At 36.9% G+C, this 17,967-nt stretch overlaps 1 protein-coding gene across 5 annotated transcripts in view; it reads right to left on the bottom strand.

Annotated features, from left to right (window-relative positions):
- slc44a5b (solute carrier family 44 member 5b) overlaps positions 1-17,967 on the bottom strand; it is a 37,704-nt gene that overhangs the window by 2,010 nt on the left and 17,727 nt on the right. For 2 of the 5 annotated variants that reach the window (XM_082188284.1, XM_082188283.1), the window contains exons 4-22: positions 14,739-14,823; positions 14,110-14,194; positions 13,861-13,989; positions 13,002-13,062; positions 11,270-11,393; positions 10,137-10,160; positions 7,819-7,902; positions 7,620-7,732; positions 6,353-6,484; positions 6,095-6,194; positions 5,879-5,971; positions 5,562-5,649; positions 5,179-5,441; positions 4,969-5,063; positions 3,587-3,690; positions 3,354-3,427; positions 2,854-2,924; positions 2,576-2,664; positions 1,563-1,647 (exon numbers count right to left, since the gene is read on the bottom strand). In XM_082188284.1, the coding sequence (XP_082044410.1) occupies positions 1,563-1,647; positions 2,576-2,664; positions 2,854-2,924; positions 3,354-3,427; positions 3,587-3,690; positions 4,969-5,063; positions 5,179-5,441; positions 5,562-5,649; positions 5,879-5,971; positions 6,095-6,194; positions 6,353-6,484; positions 7,620-7,732; positions 7,819-7,902; positions 10,137-10,160; positions 11,270-11,393; positions 13,002-13,062; positions 13,861-13,989; positions 14,110-14,194; positions 14,739-14,823 (1,899 nt within the window). Of the gene's footprint in view, positions 1-132; positions 1,241-1,562; positions 1,648-2,575; positions 2,665-2,853; positions 2,925-3,353; positions 3,428-3,586; positions 3,691-4,968; positions 5,064-5,178; positions 5,442-5,561; positions 5,650-5,878; positions 5,972-6,094; positions 6,195-6,352; positions 6,485-7,619; positions 7,733-7,818; positions 7,903-10,136; positions 10,161-11,269; positions 11,394-13,001; positions 13,063-13,860; positions 13,990-14,109; positions 14,195-14,738; positions 14,824-17,967 lie in introns of those variants that run through there. The other 3 variants (XM_082188286.1, XM_082188285.1, XM_082188287.1) reach the window with 2 other exon arrangements.

The raw sequence follows: 17,967 nt of genomic DNA, 5'->3' as shown, positions 1-17,967 counted from the left end.
ATTTAATATATATATATATACATACATACATACATACATATACACGCATATATACACACACATATATATACACACACACACACACGCTAGAATAGCGCTAGAACTTTAAATATTTTTAACGCATTAAACGGAAAAAAATGTATCGCTGTCGTTTGCACAAATTTTGAAAGCACTAACATAATTTTTATTTATTTTATTAAACTTAGAATGTAAACAATATCGATAACATTTGTCGGCATACTGCAAAAAAAGTATTCAAAACAATAATAATATTTAGTTCAGCTTTATTTTAATTGGAAAAAAAACCATTGTATTTTTACAAAACTTTCCCCCATTAAAAGACAACTTGTACTGAACTTCACAGAGTAGATGCAGCATCAAACCTGTCTACATATTACAAAATTACAAAAATGGCTTTTATGTTCCTTTTATAAATTGAACTGGAAAAACTTTCAGACTGATTGCAAAAAAAACAAAGAAGAGCAGTACTCTTCCTTTTAAACTAGGCACATTTACTAAATACTGCCATCAGAACACCTGGAAATTCATAGATTATATCAAAACATGGTTAAAAGAGAATATACACTGTATCTATTATGAATCCTCCAATACAATAACATTTGCCATTAGATTATGATAAAGTTAATATTAAAATCATGTGGCACATGGACTGAGAATCAATCCATCCACACGCACATCCCTATGTACTGCATGAGCTTATAAACCAGAAATGACATGAAAACAAAGGGTTGTATAGAAAGAGAAGGATACTGCAAGATACAAGATCTTTTCTCATTAGAGAATAAATATATAGAATAGCTTGCTTTCATAATTGGCTACCAGAATATCATCAGACTTTAATTCAGTTACTTTGCTCCAGAAGACAAACAATGTGTAAGGCAATGATGGACAGAATATCAGCAAAAAGAAATGGAAGGGAAAAAGTATAGGAAAAAAGTACAGCAAGAGCCAGTCAGTATCAGCAGAGAATGCAGAGAGGAGATCGCTTCTATAAATGCTATCGGCTCCTGATTCCATATCCCAGAATGCCTTGCTCTGCTGTGGAGAGATGCAGCGTGCTACAGTACTACCGCAGTTCTTCACGTCCCACTGAGGTAACAGTTTCAGGACACAGCATACTTCTTGCCTGCTTGATCATTTTTGTTAAGTATCCTGTGCAGGCCTTGAGGCATGTAATACGGTTTGGAAGGACTGCCATCGTTCCTTTCAAGATCTTCACCTGAAGGGTGTCCCGGCAAATCAGACCACGCAAGAATGGAAGAGTGAAGGAGGAAAGACAGTGTCGCAAGGAAAAAGGGGTATAAGAAATAAGAAAGAGTTAGTGAGTAGTCTTGCAGTTTAAGAAGATGTGAAAGACATAAAGATCACATTAGTATTATAAAGAAACAGAAAAGATAAAAGTCATGCACAGAAAAAGAAGAGGAAAATAAAGGAAGATCAGTGGGTGTGTATTTAAGTTGAAAACATCATGATGTTCAGAATTTGTTACCAAACGCACATACCAGTATGAGAATATTGCAGATTTAATAAGGTGTACTTACAGAAGCAGAGGAACAATGTATCTACACACATGGCATAGACGTTGAAGAATCCGTGTGCAATCATATAGGATCCAAATATCACAGTCTGTGGATGGAAAAAAAGATTACAAGAGAAATTAGTCCCAATGAAATCAAAATGAAAAATTATTTTCCGATGGACAAAATCAAGTCCCGGCCTCCATTTTTTCTTGTTCGAGAAGCTGTTTCACTTGTATATACGTCACAATATGGAAGAAAAGGTCATCATACATTTTGTTTCATGCCATCTTTATAGGTGAGGGTTCCCATACCCTCTTGGTCGATGAGAAGTTTTTTTTAAATAAATGTATTTATTATTAATAAACCAACAAATATATACAAATAGTAGACTTTACAGAGTGCTTGTCTCTTGCATTGTCAATACAAAATCTTGACCAAAAATGTATGCACCTCTTGATGGAAATATCACAACAACATTTATTTCTATCAAGAGGTGCATACATTTTTGGTCAAGATCTTGTATTGTGTCAATGCTAGAGTCCAGCACTCTGTAAAGTCTCCTCCAGCACATCCCAAAGACTTTCAATGAATTTAAGGTCTGGACTTCATGTGTAAAATGATTCTTCATGCTCCCTCCCAACCATTCTTTCATAATTTTTTGAGCCTGATGAATCTTGACATTGTCCTCCTAGAATATGGCCATGATGTGTCTTCCTACATGGTTGTTTAAGAAATGAAAAGCTACACACTCCATCAATTAGGGTTAGAAGAATTGTTGCTAACATGCTAGAAACATAATAGGCAAATGCTTAAGAGTCTATGATTGGATCCTTATTGCTTATTTAAATCCAAACAGTGACTTTTTTTGGCCGGGCAGTGCATACTAAAAATGAAAAAATATATATTTTACATATATTCCTCTATTAATATTTAAATCAGTCTTAAAGACTGCAGAATGATGAAATCTGAGAAATCATTTTAACATCAAATAAAAGCATAATTTAACATAAGCAAGCTGTAACGCTTTCACTCACCAGTAGAGGGACCCAATAATAATTTAATGATGGCACCTCTTCCTGGATTACTGGTATTTGGCGGGTGAAGAAAAAGAATGCAAGGACACCTGCAAAAAACATTCACAACATCAGCAAACAAAAAGAGCCTGCAAACAATGTGACTGACACGGTTTAATTTATGTGTATATAGGCAGTAGTAGGTCTATGCAGTGTCTGTGTGCGTTTGTTTAAAGCCCTCAGACTCTATTAGTCTTAATGTTTCCCCGTCTGTATGACACAGATGAACGTCGACTCACCCACACTCCCTGAGATCAGCAGTTTGCCCAAGAACAGCAGGAAGTCAGTCACCTTGTCCAGAACAGCAACTCTAGACAAAAAACCCCACAATAAACACAATAAAAACACAAATAAACAGGTTCTGTACATAGTTGCATTCAGTCTTAGTAATGTTACATAAATTAGATAACTAATTATATGGAATATTTAAACAATTCACAATTTAATTGATAATATTTAATTGTGTGACAATTTTTTTTCCGATGTCTGACTTATTTTCATTGAATATTGTTGAAATTATGCTTTCTTTTATGGTATGGAGGCAAAATTTAGTGAAAGTTGAATGATTATCCTTTGACAACACTGTGGCAAGAAATAAATAAATCACATCAACAATAACATCTTGGAAATGTCACAATAACTGAATCAAATTATTGCACAGGTGTGTGTAAGAGAAAGTCCTTGCAGCTTCACACCTTGACAATGACATTATAAATGTCTCAGCTGTGCAGAGTCTTACCTCATAACGTTCCTCATTAACAGGAAGAAAGCGTCTCGCGCTGAGGCACAGAAATTCTTCCCATATATTGAAATCTGAGGAATAAAACCAGAAGCAACCATAAACGACAGACCTATCAGTCGGTCTGTCTCCACAACTCAGGTTTGACATTGCCTTTCTTTTCTTTGCGGTTATATAGTTATGTAGAATAAAGTTATGAAATGCTTGTACCTTGAAAAAGTGGGGTGACTCACCATAATGTAAGCATTCCTGTTCATGAACTTAATGAAGTGCTCAAGGCACCAGAAACAGCATTTGAGGCAGCACAGCAGGAAGCGAGCACATGCATTGTGAGCACCTGAGACACAGACAGAAGGAAGAGCAGCATCATTTATAACGTATTCTATACTGATACAGTCTTTATAAAAGAAGTCTTGTATGCTCACCAAGGCTGTATTTGCAGTAAAACAGTCATATTATGAAAGATTAGTACAATTTATATAAATGTTTTCTATTTGAATACATTTTAACATGTAATTCATTCCTGTGATGTAAAGCTGAATTTTCAGCATCATTACTCCAGTCTTCAGTGTCACATGATCATTCAAAAATCATTTTAATATACTGATTTGGTGCTCAAAAAACATTTCTTATAATTTTCAACGTTGAAAACAGTTGTGCGGTGTAAATTTCTTTGGAAATCATGTTACATATTTTTTCAGGATTCTTTGATGAATACTACGTTTAAAACAACTTTAAAAAAAAAAGAAAAGAAATGTTTTTACTTTTGATTAATTTAATGCATTACTGGTGAATAAATGTATTAATTTCTTTCATTTAAAATTGTATTGACCCCAAACTTTTGAACAGTAGTGTAGTTTTTTTTTTTTTTTTTTTTACAACATTTTAAAACATCTTTGAACATTTCTAAATGGTGAATGAGTCAGTGAACCAGTAACAATAAAAATTCTGAGGGTGACTTCACACTTTTTGACCAAAAAAAGAACATTTAGTCCTGGTCCGCTTTAGCGTTCAGATTGGCATTTTTATCAGCGAACCTTAAGATACCGAACCTAAAGACACAGGGATACGTTCACAACCTGATTGGTCGGCTTCTATGATGTATTGCCTATTTTGAGACGGAACTTACCGAACATCTATAACAATGCTGTGTGCTAGGATAAATGTGCTTGTTGTATGTACATTGCCTACATATGATGGTATTTTGACCAGCTGAGAACTCGTGAAGAGCTTATAAAATGTGTAAAGGAGTCTAAACAGCGGCAGGAATCCATCCGTCACACACAAACGAAGATCTGCTGCGAGGAGACTATGCGACTATGACAAGAGAAAAAAAAACAGGTATGCATGAGCATTCTGTCCTTTTTAGGGTCTCATCTTCCTGTTTTTGGTTCGTTTACATGTCTTTGGTCCGTATTACATTCATATTTCAGTCGAACCACACCAGAGTTCGTTTGGAAGCGGGCCGAGACCCATCTTTTCAGGGTTCGGATGGCAGCGTTTACACTTATTCAAATGAACCGCACTAATAGAGCAATCGCACTAGAGTTAGTCTTAATCAAACCAAAACTGCCAAGTGTGAACACACCCTATACGTTTTAATGTAATATTATACCTTTCAGTTTGTGGTCGAGATACTCCAGAATAATCCTGATGAACTGTACGATGGACAGAATCAAAGCTCCAAATGCAAGAGAGCCTGTGTGATACCTGGAATAGCATTGAAATGTGATTATAGTGAACATTTAATTTCAGTCCAACAGCCCTCCACTCACAGACATAAATCAATAAACTACAAGCTTTAAAAGCACTGATGGCAACATACCTTAAAGCCCTGCCAAATGATGAAGCCAAGGGGCAAGGTGGGATGTCTTCTGGCTTCCTCAAGGCCCAGTAATATGAGGCAAAAGCTCCAGCGAGGGTGCACTGGCCCAGAGCGATGGTGAAATTCACCAGCCAGAGGAAGACCAGTAAATTACAAAGCTGAAGAACAAAGATATAACGGTGGTAAAAACTCTCCCCACCGTAAAAAGCAAACGTGCACTGGGAGCCCGGACACAGTTTAGTCACGTTTGATTGACTGAAGGTCTGAAACACATCAAAGAGACACAAACAATCACCAATATGATACATTTACTAGATAAATGGACTCAGTACTCAATCACAGTTGAGTAGGTAATCACAGTTTACAGTAGGTTTAGTGCTTACCTCTAGGTCACAGGTCAGATTGGTATACTTGCAGTCGGGTAGTGTTGACATTACTTTATATACTGCATCGCCAGAGGATGCCAGGAACCTGAAAGAAGTTATGGTTAAGGAGACTAAAATACAAACTAGTTAAAGCTGAAGTGTGTCATTTCTGTTCCAGCAAATGGAACTGCTAAAATAAAAATTGCTCAAACAAATCAGTCTCACCCCAAAATCATGCATACATACATTTTAATATATGCAAGATTAGTCTATGCATTCAGTATATGCATATATTAATTTTAATCCAGCATTCAATTAAATTGAGATTTGGATACACAGCTGTAACGGCCCAGTATGCGATGCAGAGAGCCAGCAGCAGAAAGGTGATGATGGGATAGAAAAGTGTTGACATAATGCAGCCAATCGCCCTGTAGGAAAGAGAGAGACGTGAAAAAACAAAACAAACATATGACAGCTTTGTTTCAGGTGTTTTTCTATTCTTTCCATTTACATGCACCAGCATTAAACAAAAGAAAGAGAAAGAAACTAACTTGCTGCCCTCCTTCAGTAGAGCGATGGCAATACGAACTCTGTTCCGCAGGAATATCAGCACTAAGATGATGATAGCTTCAATGACAGCCAAGGAGATCACTGCGGTACATTATCAAGCTGTCATTTTTCCATCAAACTGAACTTTTCATAACCTTCATCAACTTGACAGTGCAGGTGCATTGCTTGGTTTGAGATTTATTATTTGATTAAACTGCACTACAAACACTCATAGACTGGAATAACTGAAGAAATCTCACTGAATATGAGCCAGGTCTGACTCAGCTGCAGGTAAACCCTGAAGTCAGTCTGGAATCCAATGTCTGAGATGGTCATATCAGAGTCCGGCTTTCCCTTGAGTGAACTGTACTCCCAGTAACAATGCCATATTCCTGTAAATGACAGTCAGGACACAGTGACTGTAAATGACAGTCTCTACACTCATAGTGTAGAGAAATTCAAAAACCAACTTATCTAACAAATCATTTAGTGTTAAAGGGATAGTTCAACAACAACAACAACAAAAAATGATGTGCTCAATTACTCACCCTTCTGTCTTTATAAACCAATAAGACTTATGTTCAACTTTGGAAGACATATTAAGATTTCTTTAATGAAATCTGAGAGATTTCTGTCTCTCCAATGAAAGTCTATCGACACCAAACTCTGACGCTCAAAACGGTCATAAAGAGATCATAAAATAAATCCATACAAATCGAGCGGTTTAATCCAAGTCTTCTGAAGACACATTGTAGCAATGCTAAAATAATGCTTAGCGCAATAAGCATTGTTATAACACGATCTCTTTATATGAAGAACAGATTGATTTTAGGCATTTATTCACATATAAACATTAATCAGAGCACATAAACAGAAGCTCAACCGTACTTGCTCGATATTCAAGAACAAACCTCATTGGTTCTTGCGGAAGCTCAAACGTGCTGGTGACATGCGAGAGTTAACCTCATTGGTTCTCGAAGTCAAGCAAGCATGCATGAGCTTTCCTTTACCATATTTAAATATGGTGCACTATGTATATTCACTATTTTTTTTTTTTTTTTATGTGAATAAAATCTAATGTAATCAGTTCATCGTATAGTGATTGTGTCTCTTCCAAGATTAGGTTTACAATCTCTTTGTGAACGTTTTGAAGCATCAGAGTTTGGGGTGAATAGACTTTCAATGGAGGGACAGAAATCTCTCAGAACAAAATGAGGGTGAGTTATTGATGGCAGATTTAAAAATTTTGGGTGAACTAATCCTGAGAGTTCATAAGAAAACCAGATCAGTCCAATTCACGAACGATTCGAACTGGATCATTTGATTTCACTGAAAAGATCTGACTCAAAAGAAGACAAAAGGGACTTTTTGAAGTTTTAAAAGAGTGATTTTCTGTTGAGTTCCACTGAAGAACGACAGTCAAGAGAGTGACTATCCCTTTAAGAGATTATTGTAAAACATTGAAGTCTAGTTAATGACAGTTTAGTTTTGAGTTTTGGTCTATGGGGTTCTGTAGTCATTACCAACCATAGCCCACAGTCGCGATGGCCCCGAAGATGACCATCCAGAAGAGGACGCCAGCGGTGAACCTCAGCAGCAGAATAAAGATCAGACTGACCAGCATGCTAATCACCAAACCACTGAAAACACCCATAAAAACAGATCAGCTACAACATATTGATCTATTGTATTTAGTTTAAAGGTTAAACACTCATGTGATACATACATTAGGATCCAAAACCACGAGCTGGCGTAATCCTCAAAGATCTTGGTCCCGACCTCCTTTGCATCCAACAGGCTGGTGATGCCACTGTAAAAGAGCAAGAAAACTATCAAAAACAATACAAACTGCACATTCAACTGTACAGAGCAGTATATGAGGACTAAGAAGCAATGGCACACTACAGATCAACAGTGATCAGGTGGATGTTTTACACAAGTGTTACCAGTGTAAATAGACATCAGTTTTGTTCTATTGCTCTCCATTCATGAAAAAAGCCATGTTTTTTTCATGCACAGTGGAGGACAAGGTTAATTGTATCTGACACAACTGAAAATGATGCTGTGAGGGGCAGAATTTTACAGATTTTTTTTTTTTTTGTCTCCAGACTTTATTTCTAACCATCACAGTCTCATTATCATTATCAAAATACTAATTAATAAAGCACAGTCTATGTAAGTCTATGGTGAGAGAAGTATTTGTATATGGTATATACACTACCGTTCATACGTTTCTTTTTTTTTGTAAAAAAATATAAATAAATTAATACTTTAATTCAGGATGCATTAAACTGATCAAACGTGACGGTAAATACATTTAGAGTATAATGTTATATGTATATAATGTATATACAGGAGCATTTATATTTCAAATAAATGCTGTTCTTTTGAACTTTCTATTCATCAAAGAATCCTAAAAAAGGTTTGGTCACATTAAAGATCACATTTTCCACACACACAAAAAAAATAATATTAAGCAGCACATCTGTTCTGTGGGGGGTCTTAAGGGTCAGCTAGCGATAAATTGAAGCTAGCAGCAATGGGTCCTTTATCTGTGGAATGCGGAGCGGAAAGAAGCCCTGCTGAAGAAGATCTTGAAATGAGTATAAAGTGTGCCCAGCTCTTCCTGTCAGTGTCTCACTCACCATGTAGTGTAACTTCTATGTGGCGACTGGGCCTTCTTGCAAGAATAAATACTTTTTAAAAGACAATTGGATTCAGAGTGTCTCTTACGCAGTGATGAGGGGTTAATAGAAATGTTTGCCACAACAGAGAGTAGCAGTGTTGTGCAAGCAATTTGCTTGTAAAGCTACAAGCTTCTAAATTTAAAGCAGTTTAGTTAAACTACATTAAAGCTACTTAAAAAAATTAAATAAAAAAAATGCAGTTGTCTACACTTAGCTAGCTAGGTAGCTATGCTGTATAATTGTAAAAAAACTAAAAACAACAACAACTGTATATTGCTATAAAAAAAGACATCTGCACATGGACTCAAAAAATCATGTGAAAGATTCATATGAGAGAGTGTGAAAGTTCATTCGGACAAAAAGAATTGTCATGTTATACCACTACTTGCTGGAAAAAGTAGCTAACTGTAACTACTGTCATGATACTGAAAAATACAGTTAGGTTTAGTTGGTTACTTCCAAACACTGGAAAACAGAGATGAAGTTCTCCAAGTAATGCTAAAGAAAAGTGTGTTTCTCTAGAGCAGAGAAGCTGTTGGTGAATGGAAGATTTTAACAGTCCCAATTTTAACAGCGTCATCTGCATTTCAAACTCCTACGCTCAATTTTGCATGGCAAAAAAACATGATCAACCTGGTTCCTGTGCAAAACGATCTTCCCTACATTTGCCATTATATTCTTCAATGCTCTTTCAGCATACAGGCATCTGAAAGGCAGTGGGATTTTGTCAGTGACCTCAGTTCTGATGAGGGGAAAAAAACAGATGTGTTTTTTCTGTTCTACAGATTCTATGAGATGCTGCAGGTGCAGAATGTGTGATGAGGGAGGTTAGTTTGTAGATAAGCGAAGGACAAGGTCAAGTTTCAAAGCTGACAAGAAATTAAGACCTTTCTGTTCCTTGCTGCATGGCCGTGACTTTGCTACAAAAAAGAAGCATTGAGCATGTTACAAAAGACACACAGGAAGAAAAATCAGGTGGAGTTGTAAAAAGCATCAGCAGATTATAGCATAGAAGTGCTCGTTATTGTGAGCGAAACTCAATCAAAGCCTGTTTACACAAGGCAGTCTTGCATTCAAAAACAGCTTGATGGAAATCTTTTAACCAATTTTACCATGTAGAAAGATGCAATGCAATGGCTGAAGACGTAAAGAACACGTCCTGTGTAAACAATGTCTATTAGTTACAAGAAACTTGCCTGCTAAAATAAGAATGTACCCCATGTGACCTTTCACCCAAGGCATTCACATAAGTGCTATTATGGCAGGAGCAAACTCATGCAAACATGCACAGCTTGACTTATTTGCGTGGCTTAAAAGGCCAGATTCTCTCTGACCTTTGTAAGGCCTAATGTCATACCCAGATAAAACTGTCCTCTCTTCCCTGGATGGAAACACAGTATATTTAGGAACAAATGTTAAAAATAACTGTATTACTTGTTTACCTGCTGTATCTACCGAGTCAAAAGAAGATATTTTTTATATCAAGATGCAATATTAAACATACACTTCCGTTCAAAAGTTTGGGGTCAGTTCTTTAAAAAGAAGAAGAAATTAATCATCTTTCATACAGCATTTATTTGAAATCGAATCCTGAAAAAACACTGGGGGAAATGTATAATTGTTTCTACAAAAATATAAAGCAAGCAGCACAACTGTTTTCAACATTGATAATAAGAAGAAATGTTTCTTTAGCACCAAATCAGCATATTAGAATTATTTCTGAAGGATCATGTGACACCTGGAGTAATGACAGCTGAAAATTCAGCCTATAAATATCACACATGCGCACGCACACACACGCACAATAAAATAGAAAAAAAGTTATTTAAATTGACACATTAACAATATACCAATATTTTTACAGTATTTTTGACTAAATAAATGCAGCCTTGGGCATATAAAAAAAAAAAAAAAAAAAAAAAAAAATATTAACAAAAATCTCACAGACCCCAAACTTTTGAACAGTAGTGTAAACTCTCTTAAAATCTGACTTGTATAAACCCTAGCAGGGTGATTAGGACCCTGAAGTAAAGTGAAGGGGTTTATTTTGTGTTAATGACCAACTAGCTGTATATTATGTATATTATTATCATACTTAACCAAATAAATACATAAATAGATATAAAAAGTTGAGTATGTGAGAAGGAGACCACGGAGAGATACAAGACATATGAAACTAGCACAGTTAAATATGTAATATGACAACGTAGGTAAATGATATAGTTTAGCAGTCATTGTATAACACTATTTGACAACAGAATGGTGCGTGTAATATTTGAGAAATACTGTTGTAACTAAACTAAGCTCATATGTCACAGCATGGCTGTTTTGATATGCCTAACTAGTCTTCCTACTCATGTTACACCAAATAAGAGCAATTTTGTAGCCAGACAGACAGTGCAGCATCAGTCCAATAGCTATTAAACAGGCTAGTAGAAGGCTATAGCCTTTAATGAATGATGCTGAGCACTCTTAATAAGTGAAACTTACTTTGCCGCTGCTCTCAGATCGATGACACTTCTGGTTTTACCATGTCCATCTTTGAAGCTTGTTTGGTTGGCAACAGTTAACGTCCCGTTTCTGGTGATGAAATCGGGAAAGCACCTCTGGAGAACTGATAGAAAGTAAAGAATAAAGCTCAATTAAAATCCCTCTAAGTATTTATATTGAAAGGGGTGGATACTGGAATTCACTGCCGCTTCAATGTGTAACTTTTGAGTGATGTATAATCAATGTATTAATCAATATTTATCCTTCTAAATATTAAATGATTCGAATTACTTTTTCAAAAATGATATGTCTGTTTAATGTCGGTTGAGGAGATTCCTCCTTCCATGTAAAGCGCTTTGAGTACCCAGAAAAGCACTATATAAATGTAACAAATTATTATTTTTATTATTATATTATTATAACGGAATGTGCTCTTTCCATGTTTTTGAGAGAGGCACCCAAAATGTGTTAAAACACATATCTACTTTTCTAGATGACCAAGACTCGCCTGTCACCTACATGCCCACTTCTTAGGTCAAGCATTTACTTTACTTTTCTATATTCAAACACTAGAAAATAATGTTGAATATTGTCTGAACCTCTGAAAGAAAGAACATGTTATCTGTATGTTTTGGGAAACTTTCCTGTTTATAGTTTATACACATATAGTTATACACAGCTTCTTCAAGGTTGAAGTTGTTCAAGCTCTGTGTATCTGTGTGTGTGTATGCTAATATTCTGTGTTACAGATCAGTATTGGTGGGGTGAACAACTGGCACCTTTGGGCGATGGAATGCTGGCGCCTAGAAACACAGTTATGTGACCTTGGAGGGTCACGTCGTGCCTAAATCCAGGGTCCGGGTGTCAGCCGCGAGATCAATGAAGATATGCTTCTGTCTATCAGTTCATGTGTGGAAATGTACTATGTTTATTCATTTTCTTAGCCAATCAGAATCATTTAACCTGAAGTAATGAAGTAGCTTAGACCTTGATGAAAGGTATAATTGCTGTGAAATGTGAATGTACGGCAAAGCGAGTGTTGAAGCTGACTTCTGCTGATGAAATTCATCATATCTGGTCCATGGGTGTTTAACTGTAAAATCCCCTACAATATTCAAATATAGTATTCAACAGTTGTTCAGGATATGCTTTGTGTCTGTCTGCACTTGTGTTTTTTCACCCTGACTTGAAGGCCTGAGTTCCTGAGAAGTGATAGGCAGCTGCTATCCAAGGGTTTTGTATCATTCTGTGCCTCCTCTGCCGATATGGAGAGGACACGGCGACCTTTCTAAGCCTTGCCAGTGACATTTTCTCTTTTTCTATCTCTTATATTACTCACAATGTTTACATCGAAGCAGTTATGATGGCTTCAAAGAGATCCAGCGGCCTGAACTGAAACTCTTGATCTCCTGCAGCACAAGTTTCTATTCATGTTCACATACATTCGTGTCATTAGCAACTTCATTTTAATTACACATGAACAAGATTTAACTTAGCCCACTTATACACATATATGTTGGGTTTTCTTTGTTCTGGCACTAGTTCACAACTCAAACTTTCAAGATTCTCCTGGAAATGCATTTGCACATTATTGGTGCAAAATTTCAGCCCAATAAATTGAAATGCACATCAGCACTAAGACAGGGAATAATAATGAAACATTTTAGGACAGAAGACATAGTTTTGACTATATATTACATCTCAAAATATTAAAAAATAAATAAAAACTCACATGGTCTGCTTGGCACAATCATTGAGGGACAATCTTCATCCTGTAGCACCTGAGAAACCGGCTGCCAAATGGAAATAGAAGAGGGAAAAAAGAAGATATTTTACAAAAATAAACCTTATACAGCATTCTTCTCTCTACAATATCTCTCCAGTATGTCAGGCCTGCCACAAAATCTGTCACCATGTGAGCTTCTAAATGTTCATGTGTGAAAATCCATTGACTCAGCAGAATTAGATCATTGACGGTTTTGCGTTGGTACATTTCCGCACTGACGCGCGAAGGAAATGTGGCGCCTGCTGGGCGATACAGCTCACGTATCGGCTTGCTAAGATGAACCATCGTCATCACAAGTACTAATCTATCTGACAATAAGCATAAAATTCCTCTAGAAATAACAGGGTTCCCACCGTCTTTTTAACTAATAAACTTCCATGACTTTTCCAGTGATTTGGGATTACTGGAAGTATTATTCAATTAATTATCACTTAAATTCGGGTAAACTTGCTAATAAATCATTTAGATTCAACGATGCATTGAAAAGAACAAACTCAAAAGAAAGATTCACTTTTAAATAGGACATGACTAGTTTTATTCTACACAAGAGCAATTTCTAGACAAAGAAATATTTCAGAGCAGAGAATAATATGAAAAATATATAAATGTATAGCCTATATATTCACTATAGAAATGTCTATGACTTTGAATGAATAAGATTTTATTCATTTCAATGGCCTGGGGGAAAAAGAAAAACTTTTTCAAAGAATATTCAAACTTTTATCAAAAGCCAGTGTACATGGTTTTGTTCTGTCATCTCTGAATTTAAACTAAGTTCTAGTTCTTCAGGATATCCACATGGTACCTTATCAGGATTGTTGAAGCCCGGCTTGCAGAATTGCTTGTAGTATTCCCAGTAGCTCTTATTGCGTCTATAGTTGTATTGCATGTCAATGTATGTGGCAAATCTATCTGGGCACTTGGATACACACAGCTGAGGAGAACAAGAGAGGAAAAGAAACATCAGCTACAAATAAAACAAGGCATGTGCTAAAAAACAGAGCAATCTAGCTTAGAAAATATGACAGATAGTTTGCAAAAGTGTCTGTATTACCTGAGTTGTAGGGCACTGGAGGTTAATGAGGACTGTAGGATTGGCACATTGTAAAATATTGAAGTAAAATAATATGGCTTTATTTCTGTGGGGGAGAAACAGAAGGTGTTTCAATTGAGCTTTGAAACATGAATGTCTTAATAATATAAAATAATATAATATAATATAATATAATATAATATAATATAATATAATATAATATAATATAATATAATATAATATAATATAATATAATATAATATAGGGATGCACGATATATCGGCCACCATATCGGTATCGGCCGATATATGTTCATTTTCGATGTTATCGTTATTGGCCCGATAAGAAAATTGGGTCGATATATTAAAGCATATAAATAATGGATTATTTCCTTCAGCTGAGACACTTCAGATGCGCAAAATTCACCATGATGGTTTTGAATTGCTTGAAATAACTGTAATAAAATTATAATGAGAACATTATAATTGTGTCTTTGGGACATGGCTTTTGATGGTGAGACTTTTGTTTTTGTAATCAGGCTCTCAAAAATTGTCTAAAAATTTGGATTTAGATTCATCTGCCAATATCTCAGTTATTGGCTTTCAAATATAAAGAATGATCAGTTATCCTCCTCTCGGACTCATACTCACGCATTAGGAGTTTCCTGCTGTCCACAGAACTGCCCATAGCTGTCTGTCGGGTAGACCACTTTCCGGGGGTCTCCATGCAGCCAAGCTTTAAAAAAACATAACACAAGTCATGTCATCTGAAACATGTTTCTCAAATAAGTTCACCAGATTTGCATTTCAAACATCATGCATTTCAAATAACTGCTTTAATTAAAAAAATATTTTATTTTGTACCAGCAACCTCAGTATTTTATGGCACTGACACTACACCCACTGTTCCTGTTGAGAAGGAACAGGCACAAGCAAAGAGGACAAACAAGAAAAGATGCATGAAAAACAAACTAAAAATAAAGTGAAACCCCATATTTAATTTAGAGCATAAGAAGCTCTTTATGTAATTTAACATGAGCGATTCAAATCCACAGTGAATCGAAAACACTGCAGCTCTGTGGAGAATGACTGTGCCCAATGATTTAATTCTCTCCACTTAAGTCTGCATGGAAAAGTGAATTTGAGCTTCAGGGGTCAAGGAATGTCACCTCAAGTCTAAAAGGGTCACATGACATGTCAGTGCACTTCAAAGGGCAACAGAAAAGCCAGTCGTATTAATTTAACCAAGTCAGGATTAAACCAATAAGACATCAGAGAGGAGTGGAATGAGATCAGTGTGAGAAAGAAAATGCACTGGGAGAAACAGCAAACACTCCACAGACAAAATATGTACAGACTAAAGAATTAGTATCATCATTTTAATGAAAAATTATCCTCAATTTCAGAACGTTTTGCTATTTGGTTTGTCCAATTTACTATAACCACAGCACAGCAGCAGCACTCAAGCTGCTTGAATTCAGAAGAACTGCGGCAACGTCTCCAAGACGTTAGCGACTGTTGTCAAACTCAAATATATATAAAGTACTGTGCAAAAGTCGTAGGAACGTTATTATTTTCACCAAAAAGATGGTTTTAAGCCAGTTTTTTATATCTTTTGCTGCAGTGTGCCAGTAAAAAATATCAGTTTACATTATTTTACACATACAGTATATACATATAAAATAATTGTTTTAATTAAAAATAAAAACTATGTATTCCTGTGATGGCTAAAGCTAAAGTTTCAGGAGCCATTACTCCAGTCTTCTAGCCTGGATGCCAGCCGAACTTAGCCCCGCCCACAACATTTTTAGGTCGGGAAGTTCCATAGACAGTATAAGAAGTGGACAGAGTCATCTCATTGGAACTCAATTGAGGCAAGTGAAGCCCGTTTTCAGCGATTTCTTAGGACTTCCGTTCCTGACGCGCAGACTCAAACAGAGCTTGACGACGTAGATGTGACGTGAGCAACCCGTCTGTCTTCTAGTGGCTGTGGCATGAGAAATCTGAATCGTTCCCTTCCGAATCTTGCAGAGACGGAGAGCGTGAGTAGGAGGTGTTCACGAGCTGGGAGCAGGAGAAACTTTTGCTAGGTATTCTGATTAATTATTTTGTCATTTTGCCTCCACGTCTCCCCGATTGCCCGCGAGCTTCTCCTCCCGTCAATACGGTAATCTCTCTACTGTGCGACAGAGAGTCGCGTGGTTATGACGCAATCGTTAGCCTACTTTTACAAAAACTGTTTTTACGGGGCCATAACGTAAGCTACAAGGTAATGGAGCATTTTATACATTGTCGTGTTTCTTTAGAAATAAATAATGGACAAATGTAGTCTTCAAACGCCTCAGATGTAAAGTTATTCGCTGTCAAAGTGACGCCAAAATGAATGGGAGTCAATGGGATGCTAACAGCAGGTGAAGTTCTGCTACAAGATGGTGGCACGCGGCCGGCTTCAACTTCCGGTCGACTTCCTTCCCGCTTGGGAAGTTCGGTCTGGACCAAGCGGCAACATTCTAATCTGAAAAATGAAGCCTACCCGGAAATGCGAAAAACTGCAATACATCGAAAATCCGCTAGGGACAGGTCCCAAAAGGGAGCAAATGTCCATACACCCCCATGTTAAAATGTCCGTTTTCACAGCATAAATTCATGTTTTTACAGGTTGGTCCCATGGACTTTTATTGTATTTTACGATAGGTTCCGAGTGCCTGACAACTGTGAGGGGGGTGAATTTTTTTCTAACTCGTTAGTTTAGATCGTATTTAGATATAAAATGTATGACAAATAAGGGCGCGATTGACAGCTTGATTGACAGCTGACAACGAGCATAGGCTGCGCCGAGTGGAATTCCTGAAATTTGACGTCTCGGCCATGATCTGACACAACACATCATACCTGTAAGTTATCCTTTCTGAACATTTGTATTGAAATATGGCGCCGCCCATACCCCCCATAAACGGCCTCAAAACCGATCTTCAGAAGTCTATGGGTGACGTCACAGACGCTTTGTCCATATTTTTTACAGTCTATGGTCTGGACTCGTTCCGTTGAGGAGCTATTATGCCCGAACAAAAATCCGGACCAAATAGTTCGGACCAATCAAATTGTCAGGGCGGGCTTTATACGATGATGGACAGATGAGCAACGTAACGTAATCATCCACGTCACCAATGAGCGCTTGGGTTGAATTCGTTTACAACACAGATGACTGCCGCTGGAGAATTGTTATTTCACGAGTTCACACTTACAAATAAGTCAGATAGAATAAATGCATATTTGGCGTGCTGTTTGAGGAGAGGCTCCGGGCTCGGTATTCGGCCCGAACCCAAAGTGCTCCCCCCGTATTCCAGGCTGTGGAAGAACAGGCCGAGAGTGAGTGGAGGGATGCTGAAAACTGTCATGGAATGTTAGGTGAGTTGACAAAGTGAATAAATATATGCTTCCTCTCATGCTGATAGTGTAGACCAGACGGTCATTGTTTGATGACAAGTTGATTGGATTGATTATTTGAACGTGCTCCTCTCGAACTTTGTTTATAAAACATTATGTGTAGATTCCGCCATCGCGTCTGTTATAGAAGATATCGACAGCGCATTCATTTTAAAAGAGGAACAGAGAACCACGATCAAGACATTTGTCGATCGGAAACATGAATGAAAAACATACGTCACTTACTCCGTTGCTCTGATTGGTTATAGGTCTATCCAATTGAGTGCAGAGGCATTTTCCTTCCTGGTTCGGTTGAAACACGCCCCATAATCAAAGCTTAATGGAGCAGTATCAGACTCACATTCTGACTAGAATCTGAGTATGACGACATCAGGCTACCAGTCTTCAGTGTCACATAATCCTATTCCAAATTTCAAAAACGAAAACCTGTTTT

The sequence above is a fragment of the Leuciscus leuciscus genome (genome assembly GCF_965113295.1).
Source record: "Leuciscus leuciscus genome assembly, chromosome: 13".
Taxonomy (NCBI): domain Eukaryota; kingdom Metazoa; phylum Chordata; class Actinopteri; order Cypriniformes; family Leuciscidae; genus Leuciscus; species Leuciscus leuciscus.
Note: the sequence above shows the minus strand (reverse complement) of the source record. Positions and strands in the feature narration are given on the sequence as shown.